This window comes from Pochonia chlamydosporia, chromosome 4 (assembly GCF_001653235.2).
Source record: "Pochonia chlamydosporia 170 chromosome 4, whole genome shotgun sequence".
NCBI classification, from domain to species: Eukaryota; Fungi; Ascomycota; class Sordariomycetes; order Hypocreales; family Clavicipitaceae; genus Pochonia; species Pochonia chlamydosporia.
Window position 1 is genome coordinate 4855799 of NC_035793.1, and position 18235 is coordinate 4874033.

Consider the following 18235-nt stretch of genomic DNA (forward strand, 5'->3'; position numbering starts at 1 on the left):
TTTTGCATCTAAAATGGGGGTTAGCTGAATGTCTTGAATCTTCAGATCACATCGTCTGGCTTCGTCGCATTCGTCGAAAACTTGAACTGCAGCCGCGATGGCAATTGAGAATCGCGGCCCGCAGCTCCAAGCTGCCTGCTATGTCCTCGTCGTCTTTGCGGCAGTGTCGATGCTTCTGCGCTGCTATGTCCGGATATTCATGATAAAAAACTTTGGTCTGGACGATGGATTCATGGTGTTTGCGCTGGTATGACGACCAACTTCCCGGATGAGATTCTGTATCCTAACTATTGGCAGGTTACCTTCATTCTCTTCGTGGCATGCGCGTTATCCGGCGTTCACTATGGCACCGGGCGCCATTACTGGGATTTAGAAAGCGACGACATATCATCTGCCATGCAGGTAAGACAACCCACACACAAATCAACACTTCAAGCCAATGCTGACACCCATCAGTACTGGTGGTTCTGCTACCTCTCGTATTGCCTCACAATGATAGCATCGAAACTCTCCATCGGCTGCTTCCTGTTGCGCCTCATGGTCCGCCGCCTCGAAAGATGGATCGTATACGTGGTTATGCTGCTCACCGTCCTCACTGGCGTGCTCTTCTTCTTCGTCACCCTACTTCAATGCAAGCCGATTTCCTACTTCTGGAACAAGGCACAGCAAGGCCACTGCATCGACATCGAAGTCATCATCGTCATCACCTACGTGTACAGTGCGTTCAGCGTAATCTGCGACTTTACCTTCGCACTGCTACCCATATACATCATCTGGCACTTGAACATGAACAAGGTGAACAAGATGGCTCTTATTCCCATCATGGCAATGGCTTGCGTGTACGTCACCTCCTAAACCACATTGTGAAATCAACTGACGAGAATACAGCGCGAGCGCCGCCGTTGTTATCCGCTTTCCATACGTGCAGGACTTTAAGAACCCCGACTTTCTTTGTGAGATCGACCCCGTGTTTTATGTGTGCTTGTCGCTAATGAGTATAGATGCAACCATTGACATTGCCATCTGGTCGACTACGGAACAAGGACTTGCTATTACGGCCGGTAATCTTGCGACCCTCCGACCTCTTCTCCGATCTATCAAACAATTTGTCGGCTTGAGTCAGTCTGGGCCGACGCTGCTAAAGGACTCGGATCGAGCGACGAATAATAATGTGAATAGGGGGACGTTTCATTCCGGCGGAGGGTTTCCGGATAGCAGCGAGCATCTTAAGCTGCAGCCAATCGCGGGACAGCATAGTACTAGATTTTAGTCAACAACGAGGAACGAAATGTTAAATGAACTCTGGCCTCTCTCATGATCCAAACCCGGAGGTCAAGTGCTTGTGATGATGTTGGCCACTGCAATTCACAAACCGGACCTAGAAGCACAGCGATGAAAGATGCCAAGACATCGCGATGCTAGAAAGCAAAGCTACCTAGATGACTAAAAGCTTCTCCAGCCTCATCACAACCTCCTCGTTGAACCGTTCAACACTCTGGCTGTCATCTTCCCCCATGCCCTCCAAACATACCCTCACCACTTCTCCATAAACACTTCCCGCAGAAGCCATCACCATATCCAAAAACCTTCGGTCCTGGAGCAATGTTCCCCGAACTTTCTTAGTCACTCCAGGCCGGATATGCCCCTGCACCTCTTCGTCCTTGATTCCCAGCACTCTGTGGAGCGGCATCCACAGTGCGGTCTCTAGCAACACAAGGCCTAAGCTATAAATGTCAAACGCTTTCTTGAATCCGCCGATACTCTCCACCGCAATATCGCTGTGTGCTAGTGGATGCCTGTACAGGTTATACAGCGGGTTGGTGTCGGGTCTCTCCGTCATTTCCGTATTATAGGTTGGCCGCGCCAGCCCAAATCCGCAAAGAAAAGGATTCGAGAGATCCGGGCAGCCAGGGTCTGTGAAAAAGACTACATTTTGACTGCGAAGGGCCTTGTGAATCCAGTTTGTGGAGTGGAGGTATTGCAGGGCGGTGGCGAGTGTGTGTGCGAGGTGGATGCGGGCTGACAAAGATGGTTTCTCCTCATCAAGGAAGAGGTCAAAGAGCGATGATGACGAGTTGGCGGATGATGGGCCCATTGGCCGGCGGAAGACCAGTCCGAAGCGATTATTTGATGCGTCGTTGAAGTAACCGATGCAGGCGGCCGTGCGAAACTGTGCCGGCTTTTGGGGATTGCTGAGAAGGGTTGAGAGTTTGGATATTCGTGCTAGTGTACGAGGATCAGGCTGCCCGAGTTGCAGTACTGGTTCGTAATATTTCCACTCAATCCATGCAGGATTGCCGTGATACATGCCGTCGGAACGCTCTATCTCAAACGTAAAGGTTGCGGGAGAAGAGCGAAGGATGGTGCAGGATCTCGCGTCTAACTGCCCTGCCTCGCTGGAGCTGTCGTCATGGTGTTCATCACCAGAATCCGAATTAAGTTCTACATTGAGCGCCTTGAAGTGCGCCAGGGTTGCGAGGACGTCTCTCTCCTCTTGAAGTTCAGGGTAAGAAGTTGGCAGCGGCGCGAGATTCGGATATTGAAAGCCCTTAGTGAGCTGCAAGCTGTTGGCCTGAAAGATCTGAAGCAGGTGGTCAACCTTGTTGTTCAATTCCAGGACCTGCATGGAAGTGCGCATCTGCGCTTGGTGGAGGGCCATCTGCTGCTGTGAGTCGAGCAGGCTGGTCATGGCGTCATTGAGTGCGCCGAGCTGTGCTAGAGAAGTCTCAAAACGCTCACGGTCGAACGCAGCCCATCGGATACGCACTGGATAACTTCGCATTTTTTCCACACATCTGAGCGCTCTCTTCTCGAGCGAGCTTTTGGCAGGCGGAAACCGCTCCTGCAGCTCAGATTCCGCACCGGCATTCGCATTAAGACCGACCTTTTCATCTTCGACTAAATATCGATACGGGTGATTTGTCTTCCAGAAATTGGCGAGAATGATGTCTTGTTCACGGAGGACCTGTTGAACAAGCGCCTCGTTCAAGCGCAGGCTGGCAGAAATCGAGTCGTTCTGCTCTGTCAAGTTGGCTACATCAGCCCAGTTTAGAAGTCGATGTTGCTCTGTTTTTAGACGGACACGCAAGTATTGAAACTGAACTGGCATTCCTTTAGCATCGGACACGAGATTGTATGCTGCATGTCATTGCATTGTCAGCCGATTTGGTGCGTAGTTGACATGTCAGGGTGCAGATTGAAGGGAAGCAGCCACGCCACGCAGCGCAGAGGCTTTGACATGGTCTGACCTTTGACGCAGCCTGAGAAGAGCTGGAAGGTGAGTGAGAGGGCCCCAATGCCCAGAGATAAGGGATCCATCGATCAAATCGGCCTCATCTCACCCTACACCGCCTTGATGATGTAGGAGGAGATGAAGCTGGTATTGAGGAATGCAATCGCGGGTCCAATGTTTCGTGTGGTTGATTGCACTTGGCTGCGGCTCCTCCCGTTGTCGAAATCCCAAGCGCCCAGATGTCAGCCCCTCCTTCCGTCTTCAAAAGCCCCGCCTCAGACCATCAAACTATTACCAACACGGTAAAGAGCAGCGCCGCTTTTATCCGCTACTCGAATCTCCAACCTCGTCAACAATTGCAACTTGGCGCATCGTCTTGGAAATCCTGACCAGGAGTTCGCCTCCCGTAACCTGACCACCCTCAGCATTAGTGAGGCGTATCAAACGATAGCCAACTCGAAGCCGATCAAGACGAATGCAAGCCCACGATCGTAGTTGAGTGGGAGAGTCGCCCCGATAAGTTGATATTTTGAAGCTGTAAACGAAGCAATATTGTTAGCAAAGTTCGCAAACATCCTCATTCGCATTTTGCGGTCCGCGGAACGTTCCGCCGGGTCGTGTTTCCGTAGCGGATGGTAAGATCCAATTTATAGCCAACTTCATGCCGACGTAAAAGGGTTGGATGAAGAACAAGGAAACGTACCTGACAAAACTAAGCGCCGTCCCCTCCTGTGGTATCCTGTGAAATTGAACCATCTCGCCATGAGCTCCGAATTGGGGCCCTTTGCTATTCACATCTACCCGCAACTGTTGAAGCCAGTTCACATGCGCCCTGTCGGGGTTTTCAGCGTGAAGCTTGACTGTGATGAATGACATGATACTTTCGCTCCTGCGAGTTTCCTGTGGTAGGTTTTGGCCTGCAAGAATGATAATATCGAGGTCCATGGCGTATCTTGTTGCACCTGCTTCGTCCACGTCGATCTGTTTGGCGGACCCCCAGTACTCTGGCGGCTTCAAGACCCAACCCTGCTCGTCGGCAAACATGCTCTCATTGAGCATCGTGGGGTCGCCTATTGTTTGACGTTGGTTTGTCCAGTGGAATGTAACCATCTGGACGCCCATTCTCCAGAGGGGAACTGGATCCGGATTAGTATAGCCCAAACTCATCCTGCTGGGAAGGGACCTCATAAAAAAATTTCTGTTGTGCATTAGAAGTTTGCGGCTATGCTCGTAGTGCAGACGTTTTATCTGTGATTCCCCCATAGAAAACACGTGCGTAGGGTTCTTGGCAGTTCGTGCTTGAAACCCGCCAAAACGCTCCTCAAAGTGCTCGTTGCGGGTGTAGACGGCTAGTTCGTTCAGGCTATTTCTGTCCCGGGTGTTGGTACTGTCCTCTGATGCCGAGGCATTCACAGATGGCGATTTGTCGCGGCGTGGGGACCGGGATGGAACGATGCGACGCGCCTTAGGAGATTCTTGCTCATCTTCACCAATACCAGAACTCAGAAGTCTAAGTAGTGCACTACCTTCATCCCACGGCGATGGATCTTCGTATACAACAGGATAAGAACGCTCATTGCCGTCGCGTTCTCTCTTGACCATCACAAGGATCTTATTCTGGAGCGATGCGAGCGTCGGGAGTCTGAATCGCGGATCAAAACCATCACAGGGCTCGCTCAACAACTGTCCCTGCCACACTTCATGCATAATCTTGACCATAATTTCTTCTTGATCCAGGTCAGCGAAGACTGTGAGAATAACAATGATGGGCATATCATTTTTAATGAAGGCGGATTCTCTGATCGCTTCGCACGCCGCCGTAAAGCTACACGGATGTGCAAGCCTCCGGTGATGTGCAAGCATCCGGTGATAAGTCACCATTGGCTCATCCAGAAGTACCCGTCCACTACCAGAGCCTGACGAAATGCTGGACCTTGGGGAATTTTCTTCCTGCGGGCTGGGGATTTGCGGAGACCGTCCTGAGTGGTGGTCACTATATTTAGGATGTCTTGTATCTGGCTTTCTGTCTCCGAAGACTTTATCATTGTTTCGTACTTCCAATTCGATGCAGCGGTAGTCTTCGGAGGCTATCTACAAAGAACACGAATCAGTATAAAATTCTCAACCACAAATAGAGAAATAATGGAAAAGGAAATAGACCAACATTTTTAATTACATCCTGCAGGTTCAAATTGCGTCCCCGATGAGCACCCAGAAAATTGTGGCAGCTCTTTATAAAGTAATGCGTGATCGGTTTGGAGAGATCCTTCTCGATAGTTGGCGAAATAGCATTCATGTCATACTGTTTGAATAAAACTTCCAGAAATTCGCTTCTGGTATATACCTGTCTGTCAAGCTTCACATCAGACTCCCCCTGTACCTCCTTTAGGAAGGCGGAAAAGCTTTCCAGCGATAGGAGCTTGTCGGTGCCACGCAAATCGTTGTACACGTCCTCGAAGGCTGCGAGGATGATGTGGCCTATATGTTCATCGCCTACATTTACTTCCGGATTCACCAGCTCGGCCAACTTATCGCTGTCCCCTGTGGATTTCTCATGGCTCCGTTGAGAGAGGGAAGTAACGTCAACCAGCGGCCTTAGTGTTGTGTGCGTATTTTGGGATGAACCGAAAATGGAAATGGTGCGTTCGCGGTGGGCCCTGCCGTGGTGGCCAGTGTCTTGATCCGACATGGACATGCTTTTATACTCAGTGCCCCGTATGGAGGGCCGGCGGAACAGACGAAGAAACTCGGCAGCACTTATGTTGCGTGGTGAACTCGCCCTTCCGGTCTCAACCAACGGGGGCAACCTCGGATCACTTGCATTGGGCCATTCCAGGTTCCCAATTACTTCGGGAGCCTTTGCCTTCGCCTTTGCCTTTGAGTAATACTGAAGCCGAGATAGGAAATGAGATAATACCATCAAGGTTCCTCTCCTCGCAGCTACGACAGCCCAACCGCGGCTTTGGTCATCCCTGATGCCCCGGGATTTGCTCAAACTCGCCAGAGATGGTGCTACATCTGGTGTGAAATCTAGCCGTATGTTGGTGTGACTCCGGTTCTGTGAAGTTGTGGTTGCCGAATTACTGAGGTCAGGTTCATCTATAGCAGGCCTCTCATCTCGTGCAATGTCCTCAAATAATAGGGAGCCATCCGCTTCTGGAAAGTCTCTGGCCAGCTTACTTTTCTCGCATCCCTCATCCACGGAGCCGAAAACCGCCTGTTCGGACTCTGCAGGCGCGAGATCCTCATCAAGATAACGGCTTGAAAGAGTGGCAAGAAGCCTCAAGTGGCTGGCAACATGTCTCGAAAGAACTCCATTGGTGAGATCTGTCTTGTTGTGAGCCTGTCTGGAGGTAGGGGACTTTGGGTCGTCGTCGTCAGAGCTTGAGATATCATCAAAGGCTCGAAAGTAAGTGTTGCTGCCACGCTCGCGGCGCCAGCCTTTTTCTTCCGTTGTCGGTCCTCGATCAACCCCTGGACCGCGCAGTGCAAGGATTTCCAATATATCCGCGCTACAGAGTGGGCATATATTCCGTGCCCGTGGCACCGACATAGTATTTCGAGACAACTTGCGCGTATACTTGTTGTCTGTGTATTCGCCGTGGTGTTCTGAGTCTAGATGCTGTCGAAAATCGTCCTTGTTAATAAACTCGCAATATTCGTGTGCATCTTCATCGCAATACCATACGGTGGGTTTATGCACTTGTCGAGCCCATTCAAGCGTGTGGACATTTTCCATGTGCTCGCGCCAAGCTGTGAACGACTTGAAGGACACGAAGGGGTCAGTACAAGACTCTGAGATGCAAACATACGGCTCGAGGTTTTTAAATATTTGACTTCGCACTTGTTCGCCTTCCTCCTCTGATGTCGCGGATGGAGGATCGAAAATATGCTGGTCTGCCGGTTTCGTCAGGGTGCTAGTAAGCGAGGTACCTGCTTGGTGAGACTCGGAAAACCTGGTAGAGGGCGAGTCCAAATCCGCTTGGCTAGTAGTGCTGGAGTGATATGATACTCTCAGCCGATTCCGATTTCGCTGGTTGTGTATAATATTAAGTCTTCGGAATGTAATGGACCGAGCCAGCTGCCTAGCCAGGTCATCTTCGACGCCATGAAACCTGCCTTTGACGAAGAGCAGAGCGAGTCTCTCAAACTCAGCAAGGGGGACCGGGTTGATTATATCATACTGTTTGTTGGCTGCAAGCGCAAGACTGGATATTGACGACGATCGAACTACGACTGCTAAGCGTTGTAGTCTAGCAATTGTGTCCTGAATCGTGTCCAGGGCAGCTTGATATACCGGCTTGTCCGGCAGGGTTTCCGGTATCGCAGCATGATCAGTAGCAGTTTTTGTACCTTGTGGAGGCCGACTTAAAGCTACATAGGGCAAGAATGCTGTCAAAACTACCGAAAACATCAGTCCGTCTGACCCCAAGCCGTTGATCCGAATTATTGGATGCCCTATCAACAAGGACAGCGAGCAAGCAAACAGACAGACAGACAGACAGACAGACATACCGTGATTCAGACTGTCGCCCAAGAGTCTTGTCAATCGCAGTATAGCGTTTTCCACGCCCGGATAGAATCTCAAACGGGTATCCAAGGAGTTGGGCTCCTCGGCAAGAGCACCAAGGGAACTAGCCCAGAGGCTGAAACGATGGTTTGCATCGCGGATTATCTGGCATTGGCGCTCCTCTGCATCGAGTACATTGAGAAGAGGCAAAAGTCGTCTAAAAGTAAGCTCGCATTGCCTCGATGCATTGTAGATGTCCTTTCCGTGTTGCGACTCTGTTGGCATCGCGTGTGCCAGGCCGCAAACCCTCTCCACGGCCAGTCCACTGCTAGACTATAAGACACATTAGGATTCGCATGAAGGAAGCGGCTGAAATCGACCAGATATTTGAATTTGTCCCAAATGAGGTGGATAGTCTGGTGGTAATGGCACTGGGAGGTCAACATTCGCCCTAGAGCCAAACCAAGGCTAACTTGACTTAAGCTGGTGCGTGCGGGGTTGAGTGAGCGGGAGCCAAACGGGATGGCGTTTAATGTTCCTGGTGCATCTTCATGGTGGGGCGAAAGGGACCAGACCAGACCAGACCAGACTAGATCTGAACGTTGACTTCTCATCACCCAACTCCATCCATCTTTAACCAGACAACCACCAGACCTTTTCATCTCAATCTGGCCTTGCCTCACCTCGCCTACAACAGCACAGACGGACTGCAAAGCCCCGGACCGTATGATGGCGCCTCCACTGAGTTTACCCCATCTGCTGCTTGACTAGGCGGACCCATGGCTTCTGCTGCGTCTTGTTGCTTGAACGACTCAGTTCCAGAACGACGAATCCTAAATGCAGTCCTCCCAATATTTGCTGGACCGATTCCGTGGAGTCTCTCTGCGCCGGCCACTCGTGATGAATACACGGTAGATTCCGTGACCGACGACCTTAATGTCGAGAAGGCCGTGGCATTTTTCTTAGAGGATATGGTCTCGATAAGCATTCAATTGGTCGAGATCTCGGACTACACTCTGTCACCACAGGCTCTTCGTTCCTGCCGCGAAGTCATTGAAGACCTACTAAATTTTCTCGAAGACCTCGTCGAGGACGACATTCTCGATGATCCACTCGCTCAGGACGAGGTACTCGATTCTCACCTCATGGGAAGTTCATCCCAACCATGGGAATAATAGCTAACTTCGGGGGCAATAACAGGATTTGTGTCAGCAGCCAGGAGGCGATTCCAACGCTGACAAAAAGCCAGCACCAGTTCCAACCAACAAGGGTTGGGCTTTAGGGGAATTGCTCTCATGGATACCAGATATTCTTGTGTCGCCAGCTGACAATATTCCTGAGATAGCATTGCGGCCTCAGCCACAGTCATCCTTTCCGCCGTCACCCCTAATAGCCCTCGACGCTCCAAAAGAAGGCCAGCATAGAAAGCTGGGCGCACTGGGAAGACTACTTGTCAAACGATCCTCGAGTAGTACTGAAAGCCTAGACACTATTTGCCAGGATTTCATAATTCTTCATCACGGGTTGGATTCTTTTCTCGGAGGTCTCGCCAGGGCCGGTGCCGTCAATGCCTGCTTAGGTGACCTCATATGCGATCTGGGTGGCCCAAGTCCTCTACCGCCAGCTTTCAACCAAGTCTCCAAAACGCAGTGGCAAGACCTTACATCATGGCAACTTTCGAATCAACTCTTTCACTTGCTGCAGAAAAAGACCTGCTCAAACCAGCATCACAAAGCAAAGCTCCAGTTGGCCGGCTTCAAGCTAGATGAGAGCTCCAGCGAGTCTTTATCGCTTGATATGTTTCTTTCTCCATGCACCCGTAGTACCTTCTGGCAACAATGTCAGTGCACTGCAATCCCTAAGTAAGTGATTCGTGACCCCCCGTAGGTCTGGCTAATGCTCTGCGAGTATAAATTGACGCGGCTGTAGAAACCCATTCACGTCTCGCAAATTCCGTATGATTAGTGATATCTGTCGGTCTATTGAGGATATCCAATCAACCAATAATGTGTTCAACATCATATTCGATGAGGATTATTTGTGGCGTCCATCACAAGGAGAGACTGCCTCATCGTATGACGGTGCCTCACCATCTGTGACTCTTGGCGAACTCCTTGAAAAGGGCTATCTACAAGAGGATGGTAATGACAGCACATCATTCGACATGAATGACAAAGCCGTGTTGGCTCTGTCATTGGCGCGATGCCTGCTTCACCTATGGGACGGAGCATGGTTAAAGGCTCCATTGCGAGTCGAAACCATCCAATTTCTTACCCACTCTGACAAGATTATCGATATCCACCGTCCATATATCACAAGAACGCTGGGAAAGTCTCAACCGAACGATTTGTCTTCCAGCGAGCCAATCGCCATCCAAAGCTCCCTGCGAGCCTTCGCCCTTCTGCTACTTGAGATTGAAACGGGAAAGAGGATCCTGACTCAATCGAGTCTCCCTTCGCCAGATGATGTCGAAGACGCCATTGATCGCGTCTTGGTGCAGAGGGCCAACAAGTACGGTCGTGGAGATTATAACAAAGCCGTCAGAGGATGCTTTCATATCAAGGCGATACTCAAGAGACGACAAAGGGATAGGCCAGATGGTGCTGGCGACGATTTGCATCAGATGCGTCAGGCCCTCTACGAAGGGATTGTGGAGCACTTGGAGCGTAATTTTAGCCAAGTTCAAGACCAGGAGCAAGCTTTAGGATTGCGCATCCTTAATCTCAGAGAGTGCACCACTGATAAGAACCATCTGGACCCATGCCAGGAGGAGGAGCAGTCCTGTGCAAATGACTCTACCGAGTCTACAACCTCTGACACGAGATACTCGTCGCCAGAAGTAGCTCAGGAGCCCAATAACACCTTACGCGAGACGGCCCACAAGACCACTCTACTCGATCGTAAGCCTTTAACCAAAAGTAAAAGGTAAATACATATCACATTCATAGCAGGACTGGTATATTTCGACGCCGTTTCTAACCAAAGTGAAGAGCTGGCCGCGTAGCAAATATTCTCGAGCGATTCACCTCTTTCCGCTATCGCCGAGTAAGTGGAAAGGCTGATTTGGGGAAAAACACGCTCCCACCAGAGCCTACCAATCTTGTCGCCGTAAATTCAACCGCTCACAAGAAGTGTGACGAGCCGAGCTCAGCCGGGAACAGCGCCAAGCGTGTTCGCCGCAAACAAAAGCAGCATGGCCAAACACAGTCCGTGAGGATTTCTCCCATTGTTTCTGAATATGAAGAGAGCGGTGGGGACTGTACCAAACCCAAAAAGCGTGAGGACTTTAAAATCGCCATATTTTGCGCTCTCCCTGAGGAGGCCGACGCTGTTATAGCACTCTTCGATCAGCACTGGAAACGAAAGGAGTACGGCAAAAAACGGCGTGACCCCAACTCGTACACTCTTGGTGCGATTGGAGCCTACAATGTAGTCCTGGTGCATCTGCCAGGCATGGGCAAGGGAGTCGCTGCAAGTGCGGCATCGAGCTGCTACGCAAGCTTTGCTGGAATAAAGCTTGCCCTTGTGGTCGGTGTCTGCGGAGGTGTACCATTTGGGCCGTCTCAGACAGAGCGCATCTTGGGAGATGTGGTTATTAGCAATGGCCTCGTTCAGTACGATTTTGGTCGACAGTACCCCGACGAGTTCACGCGGAAAGGGACGATCCATGATAACCAGAGCAGGCCAAACCCGGAAGTCAGGGGTTTTCTCGCCAGACTTAAGGGTATTCAATGCCAAACCGCCCTTGTAGACGGACTACAGAGGCATCTCATCAACCTGCGTAATGAGAACGCATATGAGTATCCTGGTGTCAATGCGGACATTCTGTACGAGCCATCATACTCGCATAGGCACCGTGATGCCTCCCGTTGTCCGGACTGGGGCAAATCGTGTGGTAAAGGCAAGGCTTGCCACACAGCGAGAGGCTTGACTTGCGAAGAACTGGCATGCGACCGTCTCCGACTTGTAGAACGCCAACGTCTTCTCCAGCCAATTGCGGGTAACGGTGAAAGAGCCGATTCTTCTGTGCGGCCAGTGGTGCACATTGGTACGATTGGATGCGGTGATAAGGTTATGAAATCCGCCGAAGAGCGTGACATGATTGCACAAAACGAGGACCTTATTGCGTTTGAGATGGAGGGTGTGGGCGTTTGGGATCACTTCCCCTGCCTCGTTATCAAGGGCATTTGTGACTACGCAGACTGCCATAAGAGTAAGAGGTGGCAAAGCTATGCAATGGCAACAGCAGCAGCGTGCATGAAGAGTGTGTTGGAGCAATGGGGCTAAATGTCGCTGCGCAAACAAGCGGCGTTTCGGAGGCGTTGTCGTAGGTTTGGGTAGGATGACATGTATGTATCCACATCATAATCCCGATTACCAGTTATGTGGAGGAACAATACAACTCTGAATCGGATACAATTTGCCAGATCTGGCACATTGGAACAATTTAGCCCGTCATTGTCCATGCGAAGACTTCACGCTATTGAGCCTGATTGTATAGGGTGAGCAAACATGGTTATCGAGCAAACCCAACGGCAACGCCCTTGATAGACTTTGTTTACAGACGATACAATGGATATTGACATATATAATTCAGGTATGGACTAAACTTCTTGTATCATGTTGTTTGCGGCATGTGTGCCTGAGAATGCGTGTGGTGATTCATAATTGCGCCGCGATACTTGCCACGGTACGAGGCAATGTCCTAGCAAAACACTCTAAACACCAGAGATGCCAGCTTGGATAATTCAGGTAAAGACAACAAGCTTATTATTGATACAGAATGATTCTATGTCTTATTTCTTTTTTTCTAACTGATCAAATCTTTTTTTGTCTTTGTAACTGTAGTTGACTCTTGTCACTCATCAATCAAGGTCAGCATCATAACGTCTGCAACTAACGAAGCTGAACAGGGGCACTAAACCAAACCCAGTTTAACCAGACGACACTTGACACAATACAAGCATCCTGGGAAGTTTAGCCTAAGCCTGATTAGGCCAAAGACATGGGGTTGACGTGCATTGTTTCTGTATCAGCTCATCAACAGACTCAACTTGATCGCGACATGAGTATCCGACAAGACTGAAGGCCCCGGCTGGAGACTACGCTATGCTTCATACGCTCAGATACCCATGAATAAAGATGTACGGACAAGCGGATGCGAACCACTCCTCCGCCCGCCAAACCTCCCATGAGCTGGATTGGGCAGGTCGCGGCACTTCTCACGTCGACTTCCACCCTGACGAGTTGCTACCTCTATCACAAGGACGATTCCTGGGCCATGGAATGAACGGAGGCGTGTTCGAGACCAAAGTATGCGGAAGGACAGTCGCTTGGAAGCGCCGATACTGTCGGCGGCAGATTGGGGTGCAAGAGCTTCGCGAAATGGACATTTTGAAAAGGCTCGACAACGAGCACATTATCAAACTAGTCGGGACATATACCCACGGGCCATTTCTAGGATTACTACTATGGCCAGTTGCGGTATGTGACCTGGGCACATTTCTAGAAGACGTCGACAACCTCACTGCAAAACCAGACGCAGAAGTCGACTATCAAGCCATGAGCCAACGCCTCCAAAGCCTCGGAATTGACGCCTCACAAAACTCGGGACCTGCCTTATTCCGTCTGAAACAAAGCGTCGGATGCATTTCCAGCGCCATCGCATATCTTCACCAACGATCCATCCGCCACAAGGACATCAAGCCGTCGAATATTCTGCTCTCCCGTGACGGCCTCTGGGTGACCGACTTTGGAACGTCAACGGACTTCTCAAACATTTCGCAAAGCATCACGCAGAATGGTGAGCGCGGAACACCAAAGTACTTTGCTCCGGAGGTTGCAGAGTATGAAGCGAACGGACGGTCAGCAGATATATTCTCACTAGGCTGTGTATTCCTCGAGATGATAGGGCTCTGCAACGAGTACACACTCGACTTTCTGAAGAGCCTTCGTCCCAAGAAAGACCAGTCGTTTCACGCAAACCTCGACTCTATTTTAGACTGGTTCGACTTTAGCGGAACGCAAGTTTCGTCTCAATCTGACGCGCAGCTCATGGCCCTGGTACGGGAGATGCTCGCCATTACTCCGCAGGAACGTCCTACGGCTGCTGACATCGAAGCACGGTTACGACTGATCGATGCCATCCGCAAGCCGAGATGGGTGATGCCCCTATGGGGTCAATGCTGTGCGCCTGTGTTGCCGTTGGCACAATCGCAGAGTATTCAAATATCAGCCGTGACGATTGAGATTGGAAATATGCATAAGCAGCTGGAGCGAGGCCACGAGTGGCACTTTTTCATACGAGCCCCCGCCGCGGAGGCTATTATCAAGGATGTGCATGTCTTCTTGGTACGTTATTCATCTGATTGTTCTCTGTTGGCGTTTTCTCATCCCATGGTAGCATTCTAGTTTCAAGCATCCCTACAAAGTGGATCACAAGCTGCCGTTTGAGATGGGCGGAAGGGGATGGGGTTATTTCACTATTAGCGCGTTGCTGGCTTTGAAGACGGGGTATTGTTGGGTGTCTCCGGAGGCGACTGTCGGGGCGGATGGGAATTCGTTGTTGCCGCTGGAATGGAGGTTGGACTTTGAAAAGGAACTGAGTTTTGTTCGTGCCGAGGTTGGTATTGCGGTGCAGTAGATGGTTGTGCTAGAGTCTATATCTGGTTCTTGGGATTTGGGGCTTTGAAAGTGATGTTTATCACTTGCGTAACTTCTAGTGCCCTGTTTCTGAGGTCTCTGTCTGGCCGCGAATTTGAGCATCCTATCTGCATGGGGTTTTCGTTTTCTTCATGGTTGGATGTTGCTTAAGAGGGGAGCAGCCGAGTACAAAGCCTGTAGCTTGCTTCTTGGCCAGAAAAGTCTGGATTATTGGCTCCATCGCATTGTGCTTGCTGGTGGGACCATTTTGGGGCATTTTTGATATCAGGTAAAAACGTGGTTCTTTCTGCAATGGCTTGTTGCAAGACGATTTGCGTGCCTACGCCTTTCTTCATGGACCCATTCGGCAACAGGGTCATATTTATAAGTAGTTGCCAACCCAGTCATGATCACCTGCCAAGAGTTCAACCCATGCTTTACACGAATCAGCATCATGATGTACTATTTGCCAAATACAGTAACCACTGCTTTGGAACGTCGCGCCAACAATGGCCCACGCCACGCCCGGCATCGTTGTTTCGACGTCTAGACTATAAAGCCGTTATTACCGAACACCCATGCTGTTGTGAATCAAAGGTTAGCACTAGCCGGCTTTTCTACAATATTGCTCAGCCACCATACTTGGCACACCAGAGGCGACGCATCTGTGACAACCAGGGGCCACAGTGGCTGTTTGTGTTTGCCGATACAGGCCGTAAGTTGGAAATGTAGAAAAGCCACTGCTTCAGCAGTATGCCAAGAGAGTTGTGTGGAGTGTAATATCCCTCCTGAAGTGTCACGCAAAAAAATTCTACACAAAGAATCCGAGAAATTGGAAGTGAAGCCCCTTGGTTAATGTACTTTCATGGACACTGCGTGAGTGCGTGGATCGTAGTCTGCGTCGAAACATGCCTCATTCATTTATTACGGTTACGGTTTTATGCTGCAAATGATGCCAACTACAAGTTCTTCAGACACGTGGTGTTATGAATCGCAGCATCTGGCCTTGGACAAGTTCAAGTTTGCTCCCGCCCTGCGATGCTGTGGCCGGAATATTAGACACACTGATGAATCCATGGCCCACTCGGCCGATTCATGCCTTTGACAGTCACATTAATAACCAAATATCCGGCTAGGTAATGCTCTCTGGGAAAGCAGATTGCCGAACTTGCCCGGGCAGCTCATGATTATTGGCCCTGTGCATCACGACTTGCAGCCCAAGGTGCATTTGTTTCCTCATTACGTCCAGCAGACCTAACCCATCGGTCTGCATTGTATATCCCACCCCGGCCAATAGCACATGAAGTCCGAACGGCGTCGGACAATCGTTTGATTCCCATCTTTTGCATGTGGCTGTCCTTGACCCTCCGGTGTCACGTCCCGATTAGGAAATGGTACCGGATTCCCGACCGTCGTGGAAGTTTCGACATTTGTGACACGTTGGCAAACCCCTGGCTCCACGTGAATGGACAGGGACAATGCCGCCCGCACTAGTTGTAGGTTGCTGGTAGTTGAGCCAGTGGATTTGGAAAAGTTTCGTGAGCTTGCTGCGATTTGGTTATCAGGTCCGGCGAAGTGGACATCTCGTTGTGGAGAAATTCTAGACTCAAGACTGATATCCCCAGATTTGCAACTAGCTCCTCCAGCCGGCTCGGGAGGGGGAACTATAATATATTACTGGTATAGGGACAGTCGTCTTTCCTTGTCGTCTTTGCATGAGTTTGCGCCCACGTTGTGGTTAATCTCTTAACCCACAATGACTGGCAATCGAGGTCCTCAAATAATAGCAGTTGTCGTTACCTTTTACATTACGAGTTTAATAACGATTGGTCTTCGATTCTATACTCATGGTTTTATTCTCAAGCGCTTCTTTGCCGAAGATTACATATCACTTGTTGCACTTGTAAGACTTACCGCAACATCCACATGACACCAACTGAGATCAGCGGCTGACATCTACAGGTTCTCTACACTGGATATTCAGCATGTGGACTTCTTAGCGTGAAATATGGCCTGGGTCAACACGTTGTTGACGTCCCACCTGAAGACCGTCCAAATGCCATCATGTACCGCTGGATAGTTTCTGTGCTGTATATTGTCCTTTCGCTCCTCACAAAATGGATAGTCGGCCTCTTCCTGCTACGCATATGTCCCGCTAGACGATGGCGACAAATTACCATCCGCACCTTGCTAGGCGTCGTTACCATTTTCAGCATCATCTACTTCTTTATCGATATCTGGAGTTGCCAGCCAGTAGAGTACATGTGGACGAGATACAACCCAATCCCACCCGCTGAAGGAACTTGTAATGCGGCAAACTATGTCATTATTCTCACATTGGCATCCGCTCTCCTCAATGTCATTGCCGACGTCGTATTGCCGCTCCTCCCTGCTACATTGATATGGAAGGCTCAACTACCACGCCGAGAAAAGATTTCGGTCATCTGCTTGCTCTTATTAGGGTCCATGTAAGTCAGGCTCTCGGATACCATGTGGTGGTACTCTTCTCCGAACGCGGTAACTGCTGTACAAGCTAATGGTGTCATTAGAGCCTCGGTTGCTACCATTGTTCGCATACCATATGCAAACGGCATGCTAGACAACCCGGACTACCTTTACACGTCGACCGACTTGGGCATATGGAGTACACTAGAAATTGGAATCGCCTTGACGGCTTCCTCTCTAGCGACTCTGAAGCCCTTGATGAAGAGGATACGTGTCTTTAGCAGTTTCTCCGACTTGAACTACTTGACGGCCGGTAGTCGCGGGCGGGCTAACAACACGGCGTCTTCCACGAATGCCGCTGGCGGCCAATCTAATACCTTGGCGGGAGATAACCTCGAAACTGTGCTCTCTGCTAATGGTGAGAGACAAGAGCAATGGCCAAATAGGAGAGACAATAAAGGGTCGATGGATGTAGAGCTGGTGGCAAATTATAGAGGCACAAATAGTCCCAGCCGGAGTCATGACACTGATGTTGAATCTGGCTATGATGTAAAAGGGACGCAAAGCAGGTCCTGGCTGCGCGACTAAATTAGTATTAATTGGAATTCTAACAGGCTGTTTGTTTTATCGGCTCTATTTTTCTGGCCGTGTATTTGTTGGTTAAATATATGGGTAAAGTGTCAATATGAACTTGGATTATGGTCTTCCATTGGGAGTGAGCGATGGCATTCAACATGTGATTGTTTCTCTTGTGACATACAACACACACACGGTAACAATTCGCGGGGCTCAATATCTGGATGTCCATTATAAGCTGAGAATAGTTCTCGTTCTCCTTGTAATAATACCCGGCAACGTTCGATGGGAGCTGGGGCTGGTGATAAGGTTGCCTCCCCTTGGAAAAGATGAAATCGTCTTCATTTGTTTCGACTGCCACATCGCCAATGTAGCTATTAATTACCCATGACCATTAGGACTTCTACCATTTGCCGAGCTTCCCAGCCCAAGTCAATCTCGAGGGTGAAGCTTGTTCTGATACTGTAGGTCAAACGTAAGCATAGAAGTGGTAGCAAGAGGTGAGACTTCTACTGGAAACACTTCTGCTTTATAGCCATCCTGCAATATGATACTGCGCCTCCCCCTATTCATGAACTTCCACGAACATCCCAAGTATCTACTGCATGCAATGTATATGCAACGTTGCTCTTCCGTGGATGGTCCCCGTGAGTATCATATTTGTTGCCAGCCCCATCAGCATAGATGAGCTGACACAATACATGTCTCGCCGTTTGACAGCCCAAATATGTCCATGGCTATGATCCGCGAGTAATTGCTTGGCTTTGCCACACGCAAAGCTCTACCGCGGACATCTGCCTTCAGTAACGCTGCCCAATAAAGTCTTATCG

The 18235-nt window shown here is 49.9% G+C and overlaps 6 protein-coding genes across 6 annotated transcripts; 4 read left to right on the forward strand and 2 right to left on the reverse strand.

Annotated features, from left to right (window-relative positions):
• Window positions 1–97: 97 nt before the first annotated feature.
• VFPPC_14714 (hypothetical protein) lies at window positions 98–1270 on the forward strand (the record flags this gene model as incomplete). Its single annotated transcript, XM_022428927.1, has 4 exons — window positions 98–247; window positions 298–402; window positions 457–839; window positions 889–1270. 4 exons carry the CDS (start codon window positions 98–100, stop codon window positions 1268–1270), a joined length of 1020 nt encoding a protein of 339 aa, XP_022284057.1.
• A 165-nt stretch (window positions 1271–1435) lies between these two features.
• Window positions 1436–3109, reverse strand: VFPPC_10075 (protein kinase, catalytic domain-containing protein; the record flags this gene model as incomplete). The annotated part of the gene is made up of 1 exon (XM_018288509.1): window positions 1436–3109. One exon carries the CDS (start codon window positions 3107–3109, stop codon window positions 1436–1438), a length of 1674 nt encoding a protein of 557 aa, XP_018137942.1.
• Window positions 3110–3553: 444 nt separating this feature from the next.
• Window positions 3554–8027, reverse strand: VFPPC_14713 (BcPLC2, phospholipase C; the record flags this gene model as incomplete). The annotated part of the gene is made up of 4 exons (XM_022428926.1): window positions 3554–3767; window positions 3936–5323; window positions 5397–7633; window positions 7748–8027. 4 exons carry the CDS (start codon window positions 8025–8027, stop codon window positions 3554–3556), a joined length of 4119 nt encoding a protein of 1372 aa, XP_022284056.1.
• A 494-nt stretch (window positions 8028–8521) lies between these two features.
• VFPPC_14712 (kinesin) lies at window positions 8522–12029 on the forward strand (the record flags this gene model as incomplete). The annotated part of the gene is made up of 4 exons (XM_018292480.1): window positions 8522–8869; window positions 8943–9604; window positions 9672–10667; window positions 10733–12029. 4 exons carry the CDS (start codon window positions 8522–8524, stop codon window positions 12027–12029), a joined length of 3303 nt encoding a protein of 1100 aa, XP_018137940.1.
• Window positions 12030–12884: 855 nt separating this feature from the next.
• Window positions 12885–14385, forward strand: VFPPC_10074 (serine/threonine protein kinase; the record flags this gene model as incomplete). The annotated part of the gene is made up of 2 exons (XM_018288508.1): window positions 12885–14093; window positions 14146–14385. The coding sequence occupies 2 exons, from the start codon at window positions 12885–12887 to the stop codon at window positions 14383–14385; spliced, it is 1449 nt and encodes a 482-aa protein (XP_018137939.1).
• A 1755-nt stretch (window positions 14386–16140) lies between these two features.
• VFPPC_10073 (cation-transporting ATPase 4) lies at window positions 16141–17417 on the forward strand (the record flags this gene model as incomplete). Its single annotated transcript, XM_018288507.1, has 3 exons — window positions 16141–16287; window positions 16347–16852; window positions 16934–17417. The coding sequence occupies 3 exons, from the start codon at window positions 16141–16143 to the stop codon at window positions 17415–17417; spliced, it is 1137 nt and encodes a 378-aa protein (XP_018137938.1).
• Window positions 17418–18235: the final 818 nt, after the last annotated feature.